Here is a 21,398-nt window from a genome sequence, read left to right as displayed (position 1 = left end):
TTTTCTTTAACAAAATAAGTATTTTTTTTAAGTCGTTTTCATAAAAGGATCCAATGACACACTATTTTAAAGTGTCCTTTTGGGTGAAATATGACAAACCCAAATGTTGGGTTAAAAATATCATTTGAAATTTTAACCCAACTTCAACTTTCACTTGCAACTGTAATTTTTTTAATGACATTTTTAACCCAACATTTGGGTTTGTCCATATTTTACCCAAATTTTAGCATTTTTTAGAGTGAAGGACACTTCAAAATAGTGTGTTATTGGATCCTTTTTACCTAATTACTATAATTACTATAGTATAGTAGCTATTAACTATCATGGATAACTATATGGAATTAAGCCTAACCATATGTAGTTCATTCATATACTCAGTATTTAAATGTATAATCACACTGTAACAAGGACACCTTAAAATGAAGAGTGACCAAAGATCCTCAAAACAATCGAAATAATCAATATTCAGCATAAAATGAGACGTTTTTTTCCTGTTTATTAATGTGAATCTGCTTTGAAACAATCTGAATTGTATAAAGTGCTATAAATAAATGTGACTTGAAAGCATAATCTTGAGTCTAATGGAATAAAAATATGTAATTTGATTTAAATTGTTAATGAATTCTTTTAATTCAATTAAACTCTCTGACAACAAGTCTTAATATATCATGCAATTTTGCTTCTCAAATAAATTTACATTTTATTTTACAGTGTCTTTGTTACAGTTAAATGTTGTAAAAACAGTAAATTATGTATAATTGCATGCTAAACCAAACCCTAATCCCATAGTAAGCATATGTTGATTAATATTACACTTCAATGTATAATTACACTGTTACAAGGACACCTTAAAAACAGTGTATTCTCACTTTTTTAAATGCCACATGTGAGCTTAAAAAATTTATAAATAAACTTTAACATTTGATTTGATTTTTAATGCTACATTTTGAATAAATGTTAAAAATAATTCCTTGATAAAAGAATTTGACGAAACTGTCTCATTTACAAGTTATCTGACTACTGTACTCAAGACCAAACATCATCACAGAGATGTCCTTTATAACTATTGCAGTCGTGAGTGAATTTTGTGGCTAGTTTGCGTTAAAGATATTAAATTATGCAGGTTGTGGAGAGAAACCACTGGATTACGCTTGAGAACCACAGATGGACACGACCGCAGAAACACTGATGAGAACAATACTGAAACATCTCAACGACACGGAGAAGTGAAGTCTAGATTATTCTGAAAGCTTATTTTTCAGAGCTACCTTCAAGCTTTCTCCATCCAAACCGCATTTATGTTATTAATGATTGATGGTGGCTGGCCTTTATTTACAGATCTGTCATGCACTGTTAGCAATGCACATTAAAACTTGATTCTGCAGCTTCGTGCTCGTCTACAGACAGAAACTGGGTCAAACCGCAAACGCAGAGAGAGAGAGTTCGAGACGGAGAGAAGTCCATAAAGTAATCCGCAAGCTTCTGGACTTTCTGATGGTGAGACTACAGTTCACTGCTGCTCAAATGAAGAAATAGTTCATTCAGAAATCAATCATTTACTCACCGTACATGTCCATCCAAACCCGTATGAGCTTCTTTTTCCTGTGGCACAAAAAAAGGACATATTTTAAACAATATTCAGTCTGCTCTCTGCCTTAGAATAAAAATCAATGGCAAAAAATAAATAAATAAATAAGTGAGAAAAAAAAATCGCTTTAATGTTGCAATTTCTGTGTATAAGTTGATAATATTTTAATATAATTTATAAATCATTATTATTTTTTATTAAATATTTATTTCATTTAATAGTATTTTAATTAAAATGTAACTGCATTTTTAAATATGGTTTAATTTTAATTGGTATTAAAACCTTTTTTGCACTGCTTTTGGCAAAACAATATTTAATTTACATTTTTATTTAAATATGGTTCAACTTTAATTGGCTAAACCTTTTTTGCACTGCTTTTGGAATACAATATTTCATATAATCTAATTTTTTATTTAAATGTGGTTATATTTTAATAACCTTTTTGCACTACTTTGCCAATATAATATTTTATTTTTTAACTTAAATATGGTTATATCTATTTATTTTTTTATGCTTATTATGTAAAATTCTTATTATACATGCAGTGTATACAATACAATATCACATTTTTTAAATTATTACTATGGTTTTATTAAAAAAAACTTTTTGCACTGCTTTTGCCAATATAATATTTAATAATTTTTTTAATTAAAATTTATATTTTTAAGTTTATTAAGACTTTGCCAATATAATATTTAATTAAAATGTATATTTTTAAGTTTATTAACACTTTTTTTGCACTGCTTTTGGCAATACAAATGAACAGTTCTTGTTATGGCGATAAAACACACTAAACTGAACCTGAAACAAGTCCATAAAGTGCTGCTAAAGTTTCCATCAGTGACTTCAAATTGCACGGCGGCCAAATTAAGTAAACTGTCCCGCCAAGTGTCTCGCCTTCTCCTTAATGGACTGAACCGGGCAGGTTTTCCTAATTTGGACCCACTTGAGCTTGTGCCAATAGCAGGGAGGCAGGAGGGGCCTGTGCCTGATTGTACTGCCCCAAGGCATCCCTCCTAGAGAATATATATATCTGCCTCTCTCTCTTGTTCATCCATGTGTGTGTGTGTGTGTGTGTGTGTGTGTGTGCGCGCTCTCCCCTCATAAAACACCGAACGCACATCAGCGGCCGCCTCTGGAACACAACATGACACAGACGCACAGCAGGTAAGTCAAGCCGTTATCTGCGGGTTAAAGTTATTGTGGCATAAGTTTAGGGCTTTATGTGTACTAGTGTGATTGTGGCGCGTAACTCAAGCGTTGTGCATTTACTGAGATGAACTACTGAGATGTCAATCAAATTAGTCTTGATTCATTTTTTTTAAAGAGGTGTACGTATGTATGTGACAATGTGAAAATATGATATGTGGAAATAGACGTTGTTGCGTGTGTTTTACAGTATCTCTATATAAGGTTTTGAGTAATTACACAATCTAGGAGTGGTTTTGTGTGTTGGTTTCAAATGTAAAGTTCAAAACTATCTTTAAATGGAATATTTGTGTAAATTCTATGTGCAAAACTAAAATCCTATAGTTCATTTTTGTAATATTTTATAATTAAAGTACACTTGGAATACAAAGTCAGGTTCATCTGTGTTTCAAAAGTAAATTCTAAGCAAAAAGTTGTTTTTTTTCTTCTTAAATTTGTCGGGCCACAGTGTCAGATTTACATGGGGGCATGTTGTCACATCTGTTTCAAATGTTGCAACTGCATAGAATTTAGTACAATATCTGTTGACTTTATTCTGCTGTTTCATTTATTTCATACTTGTCTCTCTGTTTAAATGTTGCTATCTAGGTTGTTTGATGGCAATATGTTCGATAGCAGCTTTTTATAGGCATGTATGCAACCATAAATAAAACAGGCTATAAATAAAGACATATGATATAAATAATAATAATAAATTGGCCACCCTGGCCTTTAAAGTACAATACAGAATTTCTAAAATAATACCTTGTTTTAAATGAATTGATCTGCATTTATTTATATTATTAAATACGTATTTTGATGAATATATAAACGTATTTCTAATCAATCACGTACTTCAGATAGAGTGATGGGAGATTGTCATTTAACATTAAATCTAGAGTAATACTGACAGAATCAAAGCTGAAATTAATTTTAGATACTCGTTTATTTTTCAGATTCTGCATAAATTGAGAAAACTTCAAGTGTCATGATCCAACTCATTCTGCTGAACCACTGTGGAGGTACGACACACGCACACACACACACACACACACACCAAAACAATGCTCTAATTTCAAACAATAGCCACTTAAAACTTTAAAATATATTACATGCCAATATATCAATCCATGCGTTTTGTTCGCTGCTGCCCTGTGTGTGTGTAAGTGTGTGTGTGTGTTCTCGGTTCTTGGATTCCACCACAGTATGTCGATGCTTTTAGCAAGCGTCCCTATTTAAACGAGACAATACATATTTAACACACAGCTATCAGAGTGTGTCCATGCGAGCGTCCGACCGAACCCCGAGGGCCTTAAAACTGACACACACACACACCACAAAGAATGTCCCGCAGTGAGAACAACTCTAAAATAATTTTATTGATTAACGCTAACAGCAGCATTTGATGTCCAGTTAAAACCACAGAACGGGTTGAGCACAACTGCAATATGACCAAAACACACACACACACTGTTCCTGTAAATGATCTATAGCATGCAGAACTGCCATAGATACGCTGTGTAATACTGCCAGGATTAGATTGCAGCAGAAAGTTGCAGAAGTGATTGCATTATTTCTTTGAGTGCTGTAATAGATGAAAGATGTGTGAAACTCCTCGCCACTCGTCTTCTTCAAACCCAGATCACTTCGGGCTCTCGCTGTCTCTACACCCCGAGACACGAGCCACTAAACTCATGCCTCACAGCGGGACATTTCATCCTCCTCTTTATTTCCTGCCTGTAATCTGCTTCATTTTCTTCTCTTTTCATTCTCTCTTTCCACCCAAAAGGAAAATGCCAGGAGCAAAAAATAAATAATCAAGAATAAAGAAGATTTTTTCATAATAACAGAGATATCATAACGCTTCTCTTTTAATTACACCATTATTGAATTGCTTTCACCATCTCCTATTCTTAATGCTTTTATTAATAACAAAAATTATTAGTTACATTACATCAGTGTAGTTGGTTCTTTCTGAAAGACTGTAGATGTTACACGTAAATGTTGCTAATTAAATAGCTTTGAATTGTACAAAAGTATGCTAAACTGCATTGCAATAGAGAGTCATAATGTTAATAGACTTCTGATTCTTAATTATGAATGAAAATATTTAAAACTTAAAAAAAGAAAAAAGAAACATGCACTCGAAAAAAATGCTGGGTTGTTTCAACCCAAATTTGGGTCAAATATAGACAAACCCAAAAGTTGGGTTAAAAATGCATTCAAAAATTACAGTTGAAAGTGAAAGTCGAAGCTGGGTTAAAATGTGAAATTACATTTTTAACCCAACATTTGGGTTTGTCCATATTTGACCCAAATTTGGGTTAAAACAACCCAGCATTGTTTAGAGGTTGTATTTCTAATATATCTGAAAAGATGTATTTTATGAATATTTATCTAGATTTTAGTTGTTCTATAAAACGTAATGTTAAATTAAGTAAAATGGAATATGATAAAAATATTTTATAATGTTTTATTTAGCAAATGATCTTATATTTGAAAACCAATGATCAGATCATACACTCTAAACAATGCTGGGTTGTTTGAACCCATATTTGGGTCAAATATGGACAAACCCAAATGTTGGGTAAAAAAAAATATAATTTCAAATTTCAACCCAACTTCAACTTTCACTTTCAACTGTAAATTTTATTATTGCATTTTTAACCCAAAATTTGGGTTTGTCCATATTTGACCCAAATTTGGGTTGAAACAACCCAGCATTTTTTAGAGTGTTTTAAAGGCATAAATGCATATTATATGAAGTTAAATCTTTTAAGACGTTGATAATATGGTCATATAAAATTACTATGGAAAAAGAAAAGAAAAAAAATCAGTAATGCTTTAAAATCTTTGGGAGGAATAAAACTCAAAGAATGACATTCCCTCTTATTCGATACATTCAAACTGCAGGATTAAAGTAATTCCCTTAGAACTTCTTCGATTGAAGACAAAGAGAGTGTGAAACACACACAAACACACTCTGCAGGACTGAGGAGAAACACACACATGCAGTGTAACGTACGAGAGACAGATGATCGTGGTGGACAGACTGATAGAGAGAGAGTGGGCAAAAGAGCAGTCAATCTGCCTTGACCCACATTCTTCTGCTAACGATGCCTCGCGGGCCTGATGCCAATCTCTCATTAACACACACACACACACACAAGCGGGCAGCCTCGTGTCCCTCTGCCCTTTGTCAGGATGTGCCTATAGCTGACCTTCAGGGTCCTGCTGTAAATACTACACTGAACACAGGTGCAGGCCCCTCCAGAAACACACACACACACACACCTCGCTGGGGCAACCCTGGACTTAATGAAAGGTGGCAGATAGAGGACTTTCGGCAGTTCTGAGAAACCAAAACGTCTTTCATCATCTTTTCTCTTTGTTAAAGACTCTGTGTAATCCAAACTGGCTCCATTTACTTTCATACGACATGTTCTGGGGTCTATTATCAAAATGACTTTTCTGATGTCATCAAACCTTACGTCTCAATGTCCAATCAATTCATACACTCTTAAAAATGCTGGGTTGTTTTAAACCATCTTTGGGTCAAATATGGACAAACTCAGCCATTGGGTTTGACATTTTTAACCCTACATTTGGGTTTGTCCATATTTGACCCAAGTTTGGGTTACAACAACCCAGCATTTTTTAGAGTTTAATTAATAAACCCAAATCCTGTCCAAGTATCACATTACAAAAGGCAAATGGGTTGCAAACACTATAGTTTCACAATGACTTTAAAATCTGATCATTAAAATGAATATTTCATTTTCTAAAATAATAATTAATGCATTATTAAAATATTCTGTTTACCTGAATTATTAAATACGATAATTTAGAATATTATTAAATTATTAAAGTAATAATATTTTGTTTTTATAATTATCTGAATAACTTAAAATAATCATTTAAAATATTAATAAATTGTTATATAATAATCTAGATTGTTAAATATAATAATTTAAAATATTTTAGTAATAATTAATTAATTAATAATATCTTATTATCAAAAGTTTAATCACATATTTTCTTGATTCTCTCAACAGCTGAAATCTGATGGCTGCGTTCCTGCATCCCAGTCCTGACCAAACACAAGTTTACTGCTCACACACAATTCATCCTACAAACACACACTCAATGTAAACCTGTCCTCGAACGCACACATAAACAAACACACAACCTCCTCGGATATTTAGCTTTGAGAGAAACCAGTTTTCATATCCGGGACTGATTGTGATCGCACCATGTCGAAGGACGACTGTAAGGTGGGCTGTAAACACAAGGAACGCAAGCCCAAAAAGCCTCACTACATCCCGCGACCGTGGGGCAAACCCTACAACTACAAGTGCTTCCAGTGCCCGTTCACCTGCATGGAGAAATCCCATCTGTACAACCACATGAAGTACAGCCTGTGCAAAAACTCCCTGTCGTTGCTCATCGAGTCCGACTGGCCGTATAAAAAAGAGCAACTCCGGCTCCAGCAGGGAGGCGTTCGCTCCCGTAGCCCCGCCAAGGCTCTCTCCGAGCAGGCCTCGATGTCGGACGAGCCCTCGCGTTCAGCCAGTCTGGAGGTCGACGAGGCTGAGAAAAGAGATGCGGAGAAAGAGGACGAAGCAATGGAGACGAACGGCTCAGCGGTTGTGAGTCCCGAACCGGCGGAAACGTGTTCCAGGGGAAGCAAACGATCAAAGCAAGAAGCCGAACTCGTGATGTCCGATGTGTTCTCGCTCGAGGAGCAACTTTTACGGGCGCGCTCGGTCGAGGTGGAGTCAAAACTGCGACATTATAGGCTGTCGAAAACGTGTCTGTCGGGATCGGCGGCGTTGCTTTCAGAGCAATGGCGAATCCTTAGCAATCAGACTTCAGGAGCAAAGCCAAAATCAGACCCGGTGGCCTCGTCTTTGCCCTGTTACCCTCCACCGGGGTCAACGGGTCAACTCGAATGCCCCGACACAACGGGTTTCAATCTGTCTTTGCTTGGCGTTGGATACCCACTGGCTCCCGGACTCCTGTCATACCTAAACCCGGCACTTACGAGCACAAACGCACAAATGCCCTTCTTAGCATCAACCGCGCAACTCAGACACTCAGAGCGTAATTTACTGCCTCCACACCTGTATTATCCTTTCCTCTGCGAGCACAGCTTTGGCGCAACACCCTCTTCTACGTCCTCTGAGACGAGCAAACTCGTCAAACCACCCACCGTAAGCCTTCCGCCACCTTCGTATCCTCCTAAACTAAACCTGTGGAAGGTGCCGGCCCTGAGGCCCAGCCAGAGCTCACCCGCAGCCTGGCCGTCTCCCACGCGCTCCTCCCCGGAGCCGAGCCACGCCGGAAAGGAGAGGATACGATCCAGGGAAGGGAAGACCGGCTGGCAGCAAGACGCTTCCTTCGTCAGAGAGCAAAGTCTGAAGAGATCAGCAGCATCATTAGACTCCCATGGTGCACCTGAAGAGAAGAAACCTGCCCTTGAGTTTGCCCTCGACTCTCTGAAAAACACTCACAAATCGACATCCATCGCCTCCCTGGTGTCCAGCAGGAGGTCTATACACAACAGGTAAGACAAGAACCCCAAGTTCACTTTAAAAAAAAAAAATTGCTGATAATTTACTCACCCCCATGTCATCTAAGACTTCCGTGTCTTTCTTTCTTCAGTCGAAAAGAAATTAAGGTTTTTGATGAAAACAATCCAGGATTTTCTCCATTTAATGGACTTCAATGGGGTCCAAACGGTTCAAGAGTTTCAGTGCAGCCTCAAAGGGATTTAAACGACACCAGACGATAATTAAGGGAAATGATTGGTCAACTAATCTTTTTTCGAGTCATCGAATGAACGAAATGACTCGGGAAAAGATTTGTTCATTTTGATGAACAGGAGAGTCACGAACGCGCAGAGCAAGGCGAACATTTGTGCTTATAAAACTTAAACTTTGTTATTTATTTATTAAATGAGCGCTCGTTTCGCTTGATAAGACCCTTATTCATCGTCTGATGTCGTTTAAAGCTGCGCTGAAACTCTCATGGACCTTGAACCGTTTGGACCCCATTGAAGTCCATTATATGGAGAAAAATCCTGGAATGTTTTCATCAAAAACCTTAATTTCTTTTCGACCGAAGAAAGAAAGACGTGGACATCTTGAATGACATGGTGATAAGTAAATGATCAGCAAAAGTTTTTTTTGTTTTTTTTAAGTGAACTACTCCTTTAAGGCCTACGAAGCCTGTTGTGTGATCATGAAAAATAAGTAAACTCAACTCAACTTTTATTTATAAAGAACATTAGAATGGACCAAAGTGTTTTCCATAAACAGTAAATAACTCTACACTGCAGTGCATAGATCACTCTTAATTCAAAATTAATTAAGCTAAAAATGTCCATGCTTGACGAGGATTTTAAAGATAATGGCAACACATTCTAAAGTGCAGGTAAATAAAGATAAACATACACACAGACGCATTACATCTGGTCTCTGCATTACACACTCAGGACAGCCTTGATGAACGGCATTTAGATTCAATTAAACTGTTTCCACAGCCCCCGCAGTGACGCGTCGTCCCCGCCGCACATGTCTGAGCATCTGGAGGCGAGACAGAGAGGGATGGAGCGCGACGTGGACCCGGCAGCTGCTCTCCTGCAGGACTTCTCCACATTACTCCAGCAGTACCAGAACACAGAGCAGCGCGTCACCTCGCTGCCCGAGCAGTGCCACCTGTGGGCTCACCTGGGCAAGATCCGCTCCGAGCTGTCGCACATCCAGCAGGCGCTCGAGCGCACGGCCCGCACCAACGAAGGCCCGCTCGATCTATCCCTCAAAAAAAAAACTGTGGAAATCCCAAACAGAGACACGAAAGACACGGGAGACGAAAACTGCTCCGAGAGCGAGGAAGAGGAGGAGGAGGATAAAGACGACAGAGACACGGAGGAACGAGGGAGCGGTTTTAAAGAAAGGCAGAAGTGCTCTCTGGACGCGCTGATGAAGCTGAACCCCGTGGTGAAGACAGAGGTGCTGTCCGACGGGGGGATGGCCATACGGGCCGGGACCGCTGAAGCTCTGTGGCACGGCAGGACCACGAAGTGTGAAGCCGACTCAAGTGTCCTTCTCTGCTCCAAAACACCCAACAGACCTCCGTCCATTCAACACCTGGACACGCTGTGTCCGACCAGCCCCACCGACACCATGGTGTAGCGAACGAGAACTCACAGAGCATCGTTTATGTGTTTGGAAACAACTGACTGGCACTTCGTAAAACTATTAAATCTGAAAGGCTTCGATTAGCATTCAAAGGTTTGGGGTCAGTGAGATTTTTTAGAAATGAATACTTTTATTCAGCAAGGATGCATTCAATTGATCAAAAATGACTATTACAAATATTGAACTTTCTATTGAAGCAAAGAATCCTGAAAAAATGAGTCACAGTTTCCACAAAAATTGTTTTCAACATTGATAATAATCATAAATGTTTCATATTAGAATGATTTCTGAAGGATCATGTGACACTGAAGACTGGAATAATGATGCTGAAAATTCAGCTTTGATCACTAGAATAAATTACAGATATTTTAAATTGTAATATATTTTATCATTTTTACTGTATTTTTGATCAAATAAATGCAGCTTTAGTGAGCAGAAGAGACTCACAAAATCTGACCTACTCCAAACTTTTGAATAGTAGTGTATATAAGTACACTGTAAGATTAACATGTAAACGCTATACCATATACAAAATAAACGGTCTGATATGAAATATCAAGTAAAGCGAAGACAAAATCAAGCACCTTATGCCAAAAAGAGCTGATGGAGAAGGACAAAGTACATGCACTGACTTATTGATGATTATTTAAATTAAAATCATTGTGCCGAGAAAGTCCAGCTACAGGACGGAAATTATTAAGGGTCAAGGAACTACAATGGTATTTATTTAATGTATTTGTTTGTAATTTATTTATTTATTACATATTTATTTATTTAGCATTTTATTACTCAGTTCTGATGTTTTTTTAAGACTTTTTGTCTTCTGTAAATAATCAACATTTTAAATAAGATAATCTAAAGAGATGATTGTTTCACTGTCACACAATGAAATTAAAGGATGATACTGCAAATCTCACATTATCGTTTCATCAGTGTGCATTTAAGATGCTTACAAATCTGTACATAAAACATCCTGCAATAAATATTTCAAATGATATTAGTGCTTGTGTGAATTGTCTGCGTTGTAAGACAGTGGCGGAGGAAGAGATTTAGGTGAGGTGCGACAGAATAAATACTGACGGACAGATTATGTGAAAGAGGTTAATGTTTCGTTTAGGATGCGGGGTAAAGCGGCTTGAGCTGATGCGTCGTGATACGTGCTTACAGGTCTACAGTATTGGTCGTGACGTGTTGCTCTGCTGTGATAAAGGTGAACCCTGACCGTGAGCCGTACCTGAGCAGAAGCTCCTCCACACTGAAAGGTCAAAGCTTCAGGGATGAGCATCACACACTCGACACGCCCGCTTTCAACACATGCACCTGAAAGGTCGCCTGCCACAAACACAAGATGCGCACCACAGAGAGGTCAAACACACATGCCATCCATGACTATTATTAGGAATCTGGCATCAAAAAAATATTTCATTTTTAAAAAGTCAGTGCAGATGAATGTCTCAATTATGTTTAACTTAACAACTATTACCTACAGCAAATGTAAAAGAACTAAACCTGATTTGACATTTGCCAAGACAAATGGTTAAAGACATTTAAAATTTCTGATTTTAAACATTGGGTTGGAAACATAATAAAACACACTGGCTTTAAAAAAATGTATCTAAATAAATAACTGTTCACTGTTCTCTTTGTGGTTTTAACTTGTTAAAACAAACCTAATTAGATTATTATTGCTAAAAATATATATATTCTCTAGACTTCTCTATCAATACATTTCAGTTACAACGAATGGTCAACCAATTAAAAACAACCACAGAGAACAATATAATCTGGTATAAAAGGACCTTTAACAGTAAAGAGTATAATGCTGTGGCATCTTCTTCATTAAATAAGGCAGAAAATATAGATAAAATATATAAATATAGCAATACATACGATATATAGCCAACAGCAATAAATATGCTGAACGTTTAACATGTAAAAAGTGGTAAAACAAAAATAAATGTCACGTAATGTTTTCCCCTTTGTTTTTTAGGGTATGGGTTAGTAGCCATGATGAATAATAATAATTAGTCTCTACAACCTTCCTGAGGTAAATATTCGTTTTTTCATCACTCTTACTTACCTGATGCAGGTTGTGAACGTGTAAAGCTCAATCGCGCCCTCTAGTGCACATGAAGTGAAGCGGTCCAGCATTTGCCAAAAATCACATAACCCGTCAAGTTTCAGATGTCCTGAAAGTAGTATCACAAATGAAACGGTTTAATTATACGCTACAACAGTATCTATAACTTTACATATCTATAAGCCTTTGAGTGACTTTATGCAACTATACATTTCTAAAATGTTCCAAGTTTCCAATATCACATATCAATCGCGTTTCATAGAGTGAAGTTATACCATTAATTTTTAGCCACACAAGATGACAACCATTAGAAGCATATTTCTGACACTTGAAGGGTTTCAGTTCTTCGGTATTATCAATATTATGTTTGTATCGTTTATTTTTCTGTCACCTGGTTATTCCACCACAGTGCTGTAGGGGGCGCTGCAGATGTTTACCTGCGCTCACCTAGTGTACAGCCTTGTTCCAGGACTTTTAGAAGAAGAAAAACATCTCTTAAAATACACTTTTAACACTCTCAATAGTTTACTTAATTTGTCTACTACCTATAAACAATCACCACAGGGGATTTGTGTCGTATTTTGTCAAATTTTCCGAAGACAATTTCCACCACATGATCTAAAACTATATTGTACGTTCTCTGAGGATCGAATATTAAATAAAAAAAATACCCTTCGTCCTGGCTATATACCTACATGCAAATGAAATTAACCTACGACACATTTTTGAAAAACTTCATATAATTGCAGTTTGATTGGAAATAATGCAAAATAAAAATATGCTAGTGTATTTACATTTTACATATGCTACTGTATAAGCACTGTTGTCATCACGGTGCACAAAATAACCTGATTTAAACTGTAAATTGTTTACTTACACAGTGTTTTTTGTGATGGTTGATGCCTAAAGGAAGTATAGCCTGATCAATTCGTTTGAAAAGTAGCGAAAACTATAAAGGTATAATAGAAAAATGTATTCCCAAGACTGTTTAAATTAGTCTTTAAAAACTGTTTAAATGAGGGGAGAAAAACAGAAAAAAGCCTAGGACATACAAGATAAACCATGCAAAAGATGTGTTGTTTCTCTAATGCTGATCAATCCAATCATGAAAGGGTTTTCAAAACATTTCATGGACTCCAGGTGTATCCTTTCATTTACAATGGCTCCAGATCTGAAAGACAAAGAGCAAAATGCAGTTTAAGGTAGAGTAGCAATGTCAAAAACCATGACTTAAATCGTCAAGCCTTCAGTCCTTTGAAAATACTTGGGTATTCACACTTTAATAAAGGAAACTTAATAGCATTTCTACAATCACATCTCTATAGATCACATTTAGATCCTGTGCACAAAACAATTATCGTGTGTGTGTGTGTGTGTGTGTGTGTGTGTGTGTCCAATTCAGCAGCAGGATTAAGACTCTGATCCCATAAGCAAACACACACATAAACATAGACACACACTGTTATTCAGATCTGCACAGCTGTGATGTTCACTCATCAGCAGATCCCCCAAACACCAAGGCCTCGACTCCAGATTTTCAGTATCAAGTCAAAGTACTGACACAGACTTTCATAACATCAACATGGGGGATATTCACCACATCTCTCTCGGACTAAATCATCCCAACACTCGGCAAGCTGTTGTTTAGGTCATTGACACATTCGAACTAAATCTTAAATATTAAAAATCATTTTCTGTAATTGAAATAATTATACATTTTAGATGAAAAACGTCAACTTAAATAAGTTTTGAACAAGCTGAATAGAAACCAATAACAAAAATACCAAAAGCATATAATATTTCAAAATCTTCAACTTAAATCTGAATATTATGCAAACCTGCAACAACTAAATATGTTTAAGTACACAAACATGTATTTAATCTTACTTCTTTGCTGCTGACCTTCGATTGTCCAATTCAACAATACAAATAAGCAAAAGTGACTTAAAGGGATAGTTCACTTTGAAATTCAATTTTGGTATGTTTTATACCGAAGTGTCCGCGCCATCAGAGTACTTGGACGTGGCTGTGATTACAAGAGGTAAAAACGATATAAATACTGTTCGTTTTCTCACACAAACCGCTCGTTTCGTGTCTTAGGCCATCAATGTGTACTTACATTTACGAGTCTTTAAATCATGTTTAATTTGGACTTCTCTGTGCATGTTCTTTGAGGTGGTGACCATAGACCTCCATTATATGACTGACAGACACGAACGGTTTGAGCTAAAAATATCAAAATTGAAAATACTGCGGAAACAAAGACAGCTAAAACATATCAAAAATTAATTTCAAAGTGAACTATCCCTTTTAGGTAAACATCACATTTGTGTTTCATTTTTTGTTTTTATTGCTGAAGAGTGTTGAGATTGAGCTGGTGTGAATGTGCATTTCCTTTACTTTTGGTGTGGAAGGGCCTTTACGTTTGCTAAAAATATCACTTTTTTGTTTGTTGTTATTAATAAACAAACAAGCAAGCACAGCCCAGGAGAGGAAAAACAACACTAAAGTATTTTTTTTTTCAAAAAAACAAATTACTTTCCATAAAAAATAATTACGTAATGCAATTAGTTACTTACATATAGTGAAAAAGTAACTTTCCCCAACACTGCCCCAAAGTAGCAAAGTAAAAGCACACACAATAACCTCCCCAACCCTGCCGTATTCATACTTTTGAACTTTTGCACAGAGCGTTTCCTTGAAAACTGGAGGAAGGAAAGAGAAAAGACCGTTTCTGTGCGTTTGGCACAGTTTCAGGTAATCCTGCTAATCTCAACAAGAGCTGCCACTTCACTGAGCAGGACACACAAAAGACTGCAATGTCCCACAATTACTGTGTGTGAGTGTGTGCATGTGTGTTTGTGCTTTGGCAGCCTGACAGAATGTGACGAACGGCTCATTCATTGACACTCATTCATAAGTATCTCATGTCTCATCAAATCAAAGTGTTAATTCATTTCCATTTCCATTGACTGAAGGACGGTGTGTTAAAATGCACCCAGCTCTCAGTCATGTGTGTTTTTGTGAGTTTTTCCTTCCTGTACTAGCGAGGGGTCACTTTTGCCCTCAGCTGTGGGGTCAAAGGTCACGCACACCCTCTAATTAATGTTTCCTGTTTAAGGAGGAGGAGTATAAAAACTCCCTGCCCCAGGGAGACGCTTCAGTCACTACTCCAGCGCTCACGGGGGTTTATTAGTGAAGCTGGCTAACACAAGCATCCCTTTTATTAGTGCTCACATTTAAGGTTAGTGATTTGAACACACCCCAGACCTCGACGGTTAAAACTGATGTGTGAAAATACCTACAACTAAACAGTAACAGAACATAAAGCGATATAAAAATCTATGCACAATAAAATATACACATTTGCACAAAGGTGCATGCAATAATATAATTAGAACAATATTGGAATTTTAATCATACCGTGTAAGTATAATTATACCTCACACACACATTAACACAGTCACAAAGATAACAGGAGGGAAGGGATTCACAATAAGGAGGGAAAGGAATTCCCTCTAAAACATGAGCCCACCCCCAAAACACACATGCATGTATATTTAAGAAACAATATTAATTATATATAAAATATTTATATATAATATAAATTACATATAAATCTATATACAGTAGTACATACATGAAAATATTTCTTAAACCTATACAAGCATGTGTGTGTAATTATATATATATAATTATACACAGTGCACCCACATATATATGTAAACACAAATTTTTATTTTGGATGCGATTAATCGCGATTAATCGTTTGACAGCCCTAATATATATATATTCAATAATATATATATATATATATATATATATATATATACACACACAATAATATATATATATACATACAAATAATAATAATAATAATAATAAATAATATATATATATATATATATATATATACACAAATCAAATCAACAAATCAACTTAGGTAATTTATGTAATTTAGGTAATTTATTTAGTTTAATATTTTGAGATTCTGATGATTAAATCAATCTCCTTCATTGTATTAACTCAATTTTTCCATTTCTATGAACTTAAAATTTTAAGGCAACCAGGTTACTTATTTTTTTTAAGTTAAACCAACAATATTTTTAGTGTAAATATATATATATATATATATATACACACACACACACACACATAGTGTTCAGCATTTTAGAGTGATTTCTGAAGGATCACGTGACACTGAAGCCTGAAGTAATCAAATAAATGCAGCCTTAGTGAGCATAAATGTTAATTATTCCAAATATTTGACAACATGAATATATCTATGCAATTATGATTGTGCATGCATTTTAAAACTGATGCATGTCAACATGGGGTGATCACGGCAGATCTCAATTAATACAAATAAAAAAACTTCTAGACCTGAACAGAACATCATTTCAATACACTTCCTGCTTTATTTGTTTATCATCTGTTTATAGCAAACGCCTCACACAACACAAGCTAGTCAGGTCAATTGAGCTTCCACTCTTGTACATTGTATATGTGACAAAAGGAGCTCTCTTTCAGTTTGCAATCTTTTCAGTGTGTTTTCAGAGAGAGTGGCGGTAGCATCTCTCCCCCGCTGTGTCTGCAGTGGTGAGCCCCCGTGAGGCTACACATACACACACACAGTCGTCTGAAGGAGGTGTGTGTGTGTTTAGTTCCTGAGGGAGGCGGCTGGGCCGATGAATGAGAAAAGACATTTTGGAGGGAACTTCTTGACGAGTCAGGAACACAAAACACACCCTCACAAACACACACACACACTGTTGTGTCTGGTCAGACAGGGGTTTGACCCTAAGGGCGCAGTGTGTGTGTGTGTCACAGATGTGCTATCGGTTTCCCTCCAAAATGTACTGATTTACAATGTATCGATGACAAAAGAGTCAGTCAGTCACACAACACAGGCCGAACGAACGAATAACAGGCAGAAAACGAGTGTTCAAAAGAGCCCAACATCTGATATCCTCTGTTGTTCTCGCTGTCAAACTTTATCACTGACTGCTCTCCAGCTGTCAGGACGCTCAAGAGTATCATTTCAACTATTTAATCTTCATTTCATGACATTATGGAGGGAAAAATACACTGCCGATCAAAAGTTTGTAATAAATATATATATATTTTTTAATGTTTTTGAAAGAAAAATACAGTAATATTGTACACTGTAAAAAATATTGTTGGTTTAACTTAAAAAAAGGTTGCATTAAAATTTTAAGTTCACTGAACTGGAAAAAGTGAGTTAATACAATGAAGGAGATTGATTTAATCATCAGAAACTCAAAATGATATGTTATCTGAACTAAATAAATTATTTAAGTTGATTTGACAAAAGAAAAAATGTTGTGATTACTACACTGTAAAAAAATATTGTTGGTTTAACTTAAAAAAGTAAGTAACCTGGGTTGCCTTAAAATTTTAAGTTGATTGAACTGGAAAAAGTGAGTTAATACAATGAAGGAGATTAATTCAACCATCAGAAACTCAAAATAATAAGTTATCTCGACTAAATAAATTATTATAAAGTTGATTTGACAAAAGAAAATATGTTGTGATAACAAATCTTGAAAATATTTTTTACAGTCAATGTGACTAAGGTTAAATGTAATGTATTCCTGTGATCAAAGCTGCAATTTATAGCAGCTGCAAAAGAAAAACTATTTAAACTGCAATAATATTTCGCAATTTACTGTATTTTTGATCAAATAAATCAAATAGTATTAATAAACACAAAAAGAGTGTTCAGAAAAGTGGCAGATATTATAACTTTGAGACTGCTTAAATCCTTTTAATTGAAATACACCGATGAGTATCAAGAAGATTGACAAGTAATGTTCATTAAATATTTGAAGGATCAAAATTCACACAATTGTCATTTCATAGTGAGTGTTACGGTTGCCCACAATCTCACAGCCATGATAAAATCACAGTGTGAGCATCCGTCAGATAAAGTATAAACTAATAACCGAAATATGAAACTGATGTGAGTTTAAATCCAAAGGTCTCAGCAGACAAAATAACGGGACATTTAAGACAGATGAACTGTATATCTCAAAATCAAGAAATTTCTCTCAGAGAAGCAACTCTGCTGCGGTCTGTGACGGAGATATTCAGTGTCTCTCTCTAAAGCGGCAACATTATACGAGTCTGGGTATGTAATTCAACACTATTGATGAAGCTCCTTTGAAGAGCTTAAACTCGTCCTGATAATTGGTCTTAAATGAACATCTATTCCTTTTGAAACTATACTTTTTCTCCAAGAACATGTTGCTTTACAGTGCAAAAAAGAGGAGAAAGTAATAGAGAAATTGAGAAACAAAACTATAAAATGAAATAAAATAGACAGACATACAAACGTAGTCAAAAGTACATATGCTAAACAAATAGACAGGCATACAGATGTACAAAAGAACTTAAAGAGTAGTTCACTTTAAAAAAAAACTTTTGCTGATAATTTACTCACCTTTACACATAATTTACACATGTCATCCAAGATGTCCATGTCATTCTTTCTTCAGTGGAAAAGAAAATGTTTTTGATGAAAACATTCCAGGACTTTTCTCCATATAATGGACTTCAATGGGGACCAAACGGTTCAAGGTCTAAAAGACAGTTTCAGTACAAACTGCAAACTGTTCAAAGGTCTTTAAACAATCCCAGACAATGAATAAGGGTCTTATCAAGCAAAACCATAGCTCTTCATAGAACAAATCTTTTCCAGAGTCAACTCGTTCATTTTGTTTGTTGAATGAACCAAATGACACAAAAAAAGATTCGTTCATTTTCGAGTTCGAACAGGAGAGTCACGAACGTGCGTCACAGAACAGAGCAAGGCGAGCATTTGTGCTTATAAAACTTAAACTTTGTTATTTATTTTTTTAAATGAGCGATCGTTTCGCTTGATAAGATCCTCATTCATAGTCTGGAATCGTTTAAAGCCCTTTGAACAGTTTGCAGTTTGCACTGAAATTGTCTTTTGGACCTTGAACCGTTTGGACCCCATTGAAGTCCATTATATGGAGAAAAATCCTGGAATGTTTTCATCAAAAACCTGAATTTCTTTTCCACTGAAGAAAGAAATAACAACTAATATATGAAAAAGCAACATCACACTATAAAACTGGCAACTTTCGGTTAATTTAGTAACTGAAAAAAAAACACTGTTGAGGAAAAAGAATTAGCGTGGGATGTAGTTGATTGTGTCTTTAAGCAAAGGACTGTGTGCGTGTGTGTGTGTGTGTGTGTGTGAGGCTCTTTCACATCTTCAAAAAATGCGGCAGAATGTGTTTTCTGATTGGCTGATAATTAGATAAATGAAACGCGCTGACAAGTGATCTTTGTGCAAGTCGGCCAGTGTGTGTGTGTGTGTGTCTGACTAATGATCTCTGACAACACAGACTCAAGGGTCAGTCGGGGTCAAGGCAGGAGGTCAAAGGGCAGCTTTTCAGAGACACTCAATTGCACTGTCATTAAATCGTGACATGCTACCATTACATATCTGTGAGCGAGTGTGATTGTTGTAAAATCGTATTCTCTCAAAAACAAGGTTTATCCATTTATCCATATTTTCTTTCATTCAATCTCAGCTCATGCATTTTGCCCGGCCAGCTCTTTCGTGCTATTATTGATCAACTCAAACTCAAACACACTCAAATCCCCAGGGAATCCCGGGCAATCTATTCCTGAATTCCCCAGGAACTCAGAAATGGCGGTAAAATGCTCTTTTGGGTCTGAACTGACTCTGACTGACTCTTTTAGCGTCTCGTCTTTGTTTTCGAAACCCTTCCATACGCATTACCATCACAAACATTAGAACCTCGCTGACCTCCGCCACAAAAATGAGGCGCTCCATTAGAAAACACATACATATGCGCGCACACACACTTAAGTTTTGTTGGTGGAAAAATATGTCTGAATTGAGAAGAAATGGCAGCACAATAATAAGGCTCAGGATCAGGCTGTGACTAAATCAAATAAATGATTGTCTTAAGCATGTCGCCTTTACAAAAAAACGTCTGATGCTAAAAAAAAAAAGTTGTACATGAAAGTACTATTTCAGCCTTTCTACTTCAAAATCTCAGGTTTAATTATTATTATGTTTAAATATAAGCAATATTGGAAGTGAAAATTGTTTCAAAGGGTAGAATGAAAAACAGAATGTTTGCTTGTTGCCAGGGTGTTGCTATGCAGTTGCTAAGATGTTCTGGGTGGTTGCTTGGTAAACGCTCAAGATCTCTAATGATCTTTAATGTGCATGTGTTGTTGTTTTTAATGTTTAATGGTTCAGTAGGTGAAAGTGGTGTTTCTGATCAATTAAAGTAACAGCACAGTTCTCAACAACAGATGATTTGAGGAAAAGCATATGTTGCTTTTATATGTGCTTTAGAAATAAATGTGATTGATTGACTGATGTATAAAGCAAAAACTGGTTTCACAGAGGTCCTTTACAGCTTATGCAACACCTTATGTTCTATTTCTGCTCCGCTTGTGTGAAAAGACCACCAACTTACAAGGAAGTCTTTGCAATAAAAGAGCATATTAATGGCTAAAAGAATACCCACGTAGATGCATTATTAATTTAAATGCATTTAAAAAGCACAAGAAGGTTTACCGGGCAAAAATACTAATTTCAAAGCTCATTACCTGGAGAAAGTTGCTCTCTCAGCTCAGAAGACTTAATGTAGTCCTCTATTTCATTTCAGTCTCTTGGTCTCAGATGTTCCTCCTAATGAAGACAGAAGAACAGACACGAATGAGTCAGTGGAATAACATACCTATTTTCCGAGTAAATTTGTTCGTTGAATGTACCAAATGACTCGAAAAAAGATTTGTTCATTTTGATGAACGAGTTCGAACAGCAGAGTCACGAACATGCGTCACAGAACAGAGCAAGGCGAGCATTTGAGCTTATAAAACTTAAACTTTGTTATTTATTTTTTAAATGAGCGATCGTTTCACTTGATAAGACCCTTATTCATCGTCTGGAATCGTTTAAAGCCCTTTGAACAGTTTGCAGTTTGCACTGAAACTGCCTTTTGGACCTTGAACCGTTTGGTTCCCATTGAAGTCCATTATATGGAGAAAAATGCTGGATTGTTTTCATCAAAAACCTTAATTTCTTTTCGACTGAAGAAAGAAAGACGTGGACATCTTGGATGACATGGGGGTGAGTAAATGATCAGCAAAAGTTTTTTTCAAATGTGAACTACTCCTTAAGCCCTGAGTTTCTTTAGTTTATTTGTTAAAGGTGGTTGTGTTCGCGTTTTCCGTTGTAGATTTAATAAAAACTGGATTTAATTTTGCGCTCTTTATACAGGAATACGGGACCGAATAAAAACAG

General features: G+C 36.2%; 1 protein-coding gene and 1 long non-coding RNA gene across 5 annotated transcripts in view; one reads left to right on the top strand and one right to left on the bottom strand.

Moving 5' to 3' along the window:
* Positions 1 to 1,568: 1,568 nt before the first annotated feature.
* The window catches only part of LOC148969631 (uncharacterized), a 26,457-nt gene continuing 6,627 nt past the window's right edge, over positions 1,569 to 21,398 (bottom strand). For 2 of the 4 annotated variants that reach the window (XR_016149254.1, XR_016149257.1), the window contains exons 4-8: positions 20,702 to 20,783; positions 13,111 to 13,229; positions 12,059 to 12,167; positions 11,213 to 11,310; positions 1,569 to 1,602 (exon numbers count right to left, since the gene is read on the bottom strand). This is a non-coding gene — a long non-coding RNA (uncharacterized LOC148969631). Of the gene's footprint in view, positions 1,603 to 8,067; positions 8,234 to 11,212; positions 11,311 to 12,058; positions 12,168 to 13,110; positions 13,230 to 20,701; positions 20,784 to 21,398 lie in introns of those variants that run through there. The other 2 variants (XR_016149255.1, XR_016149256.1) reach the window with 2 other exon arrangements.
* prr35 (proline rich 35) lies at positions 3,730 to 10,950 on the top strand. The gene is made up of 3 exons (XM_039672790.2): positions 3,730 to 3,798; positions 6,832 to 8,342; positions 9,321 to 10,950. The coding sequence occupies exons 2-3, from the start codon at positions 7,030 to 7,032 to the stop codon at positions 9,970 to 9,972; spliced, it is 1,965 nt and encodes a 654-aa protein (XP_039528724.2). The 5' UTR covers positions 3,730 to 3,798; positions 6,832 to 7,029; the 3' UTR covers positions 9,973 to 10,950.

This window comes from Pimephales promelas, chromosome 22 (assembly GCF_988280905.1).
Source record: "Pimephales promelas chromosome 22, fPimPro1.hap1.1, whole genome shotgun sequence".
Taxonomy (NCBI): domain Eukaryota; kingdom Metazoa; phylum Chordata; class Actinopteri; order Cypriniformes; family Leuciscidae; genus Pimephales; species Pimephales promelas.
Note: the sequence above shows the minus strand (reverse complement) of the source record. Positions and strands in the feature narration are given on the sequence as shown.

Excerpts from the sequence above, each read along its gene's own strand:
- prr35 (XM_039672790.2), top strand. The coding sequence starts at position 7,030 with ATGTCGAAGGACGACTGTAAGGTGGGCTGTAAACACAAGGAACGCAAG. Across the intron at positions 8,343-9,320 it reads AGGAGGTCTATACACAACAG|CCCCCGCAGTGACGCGTCGT; the intron begins GTAAGACAAGAA and ends CTGTTTCCACAG.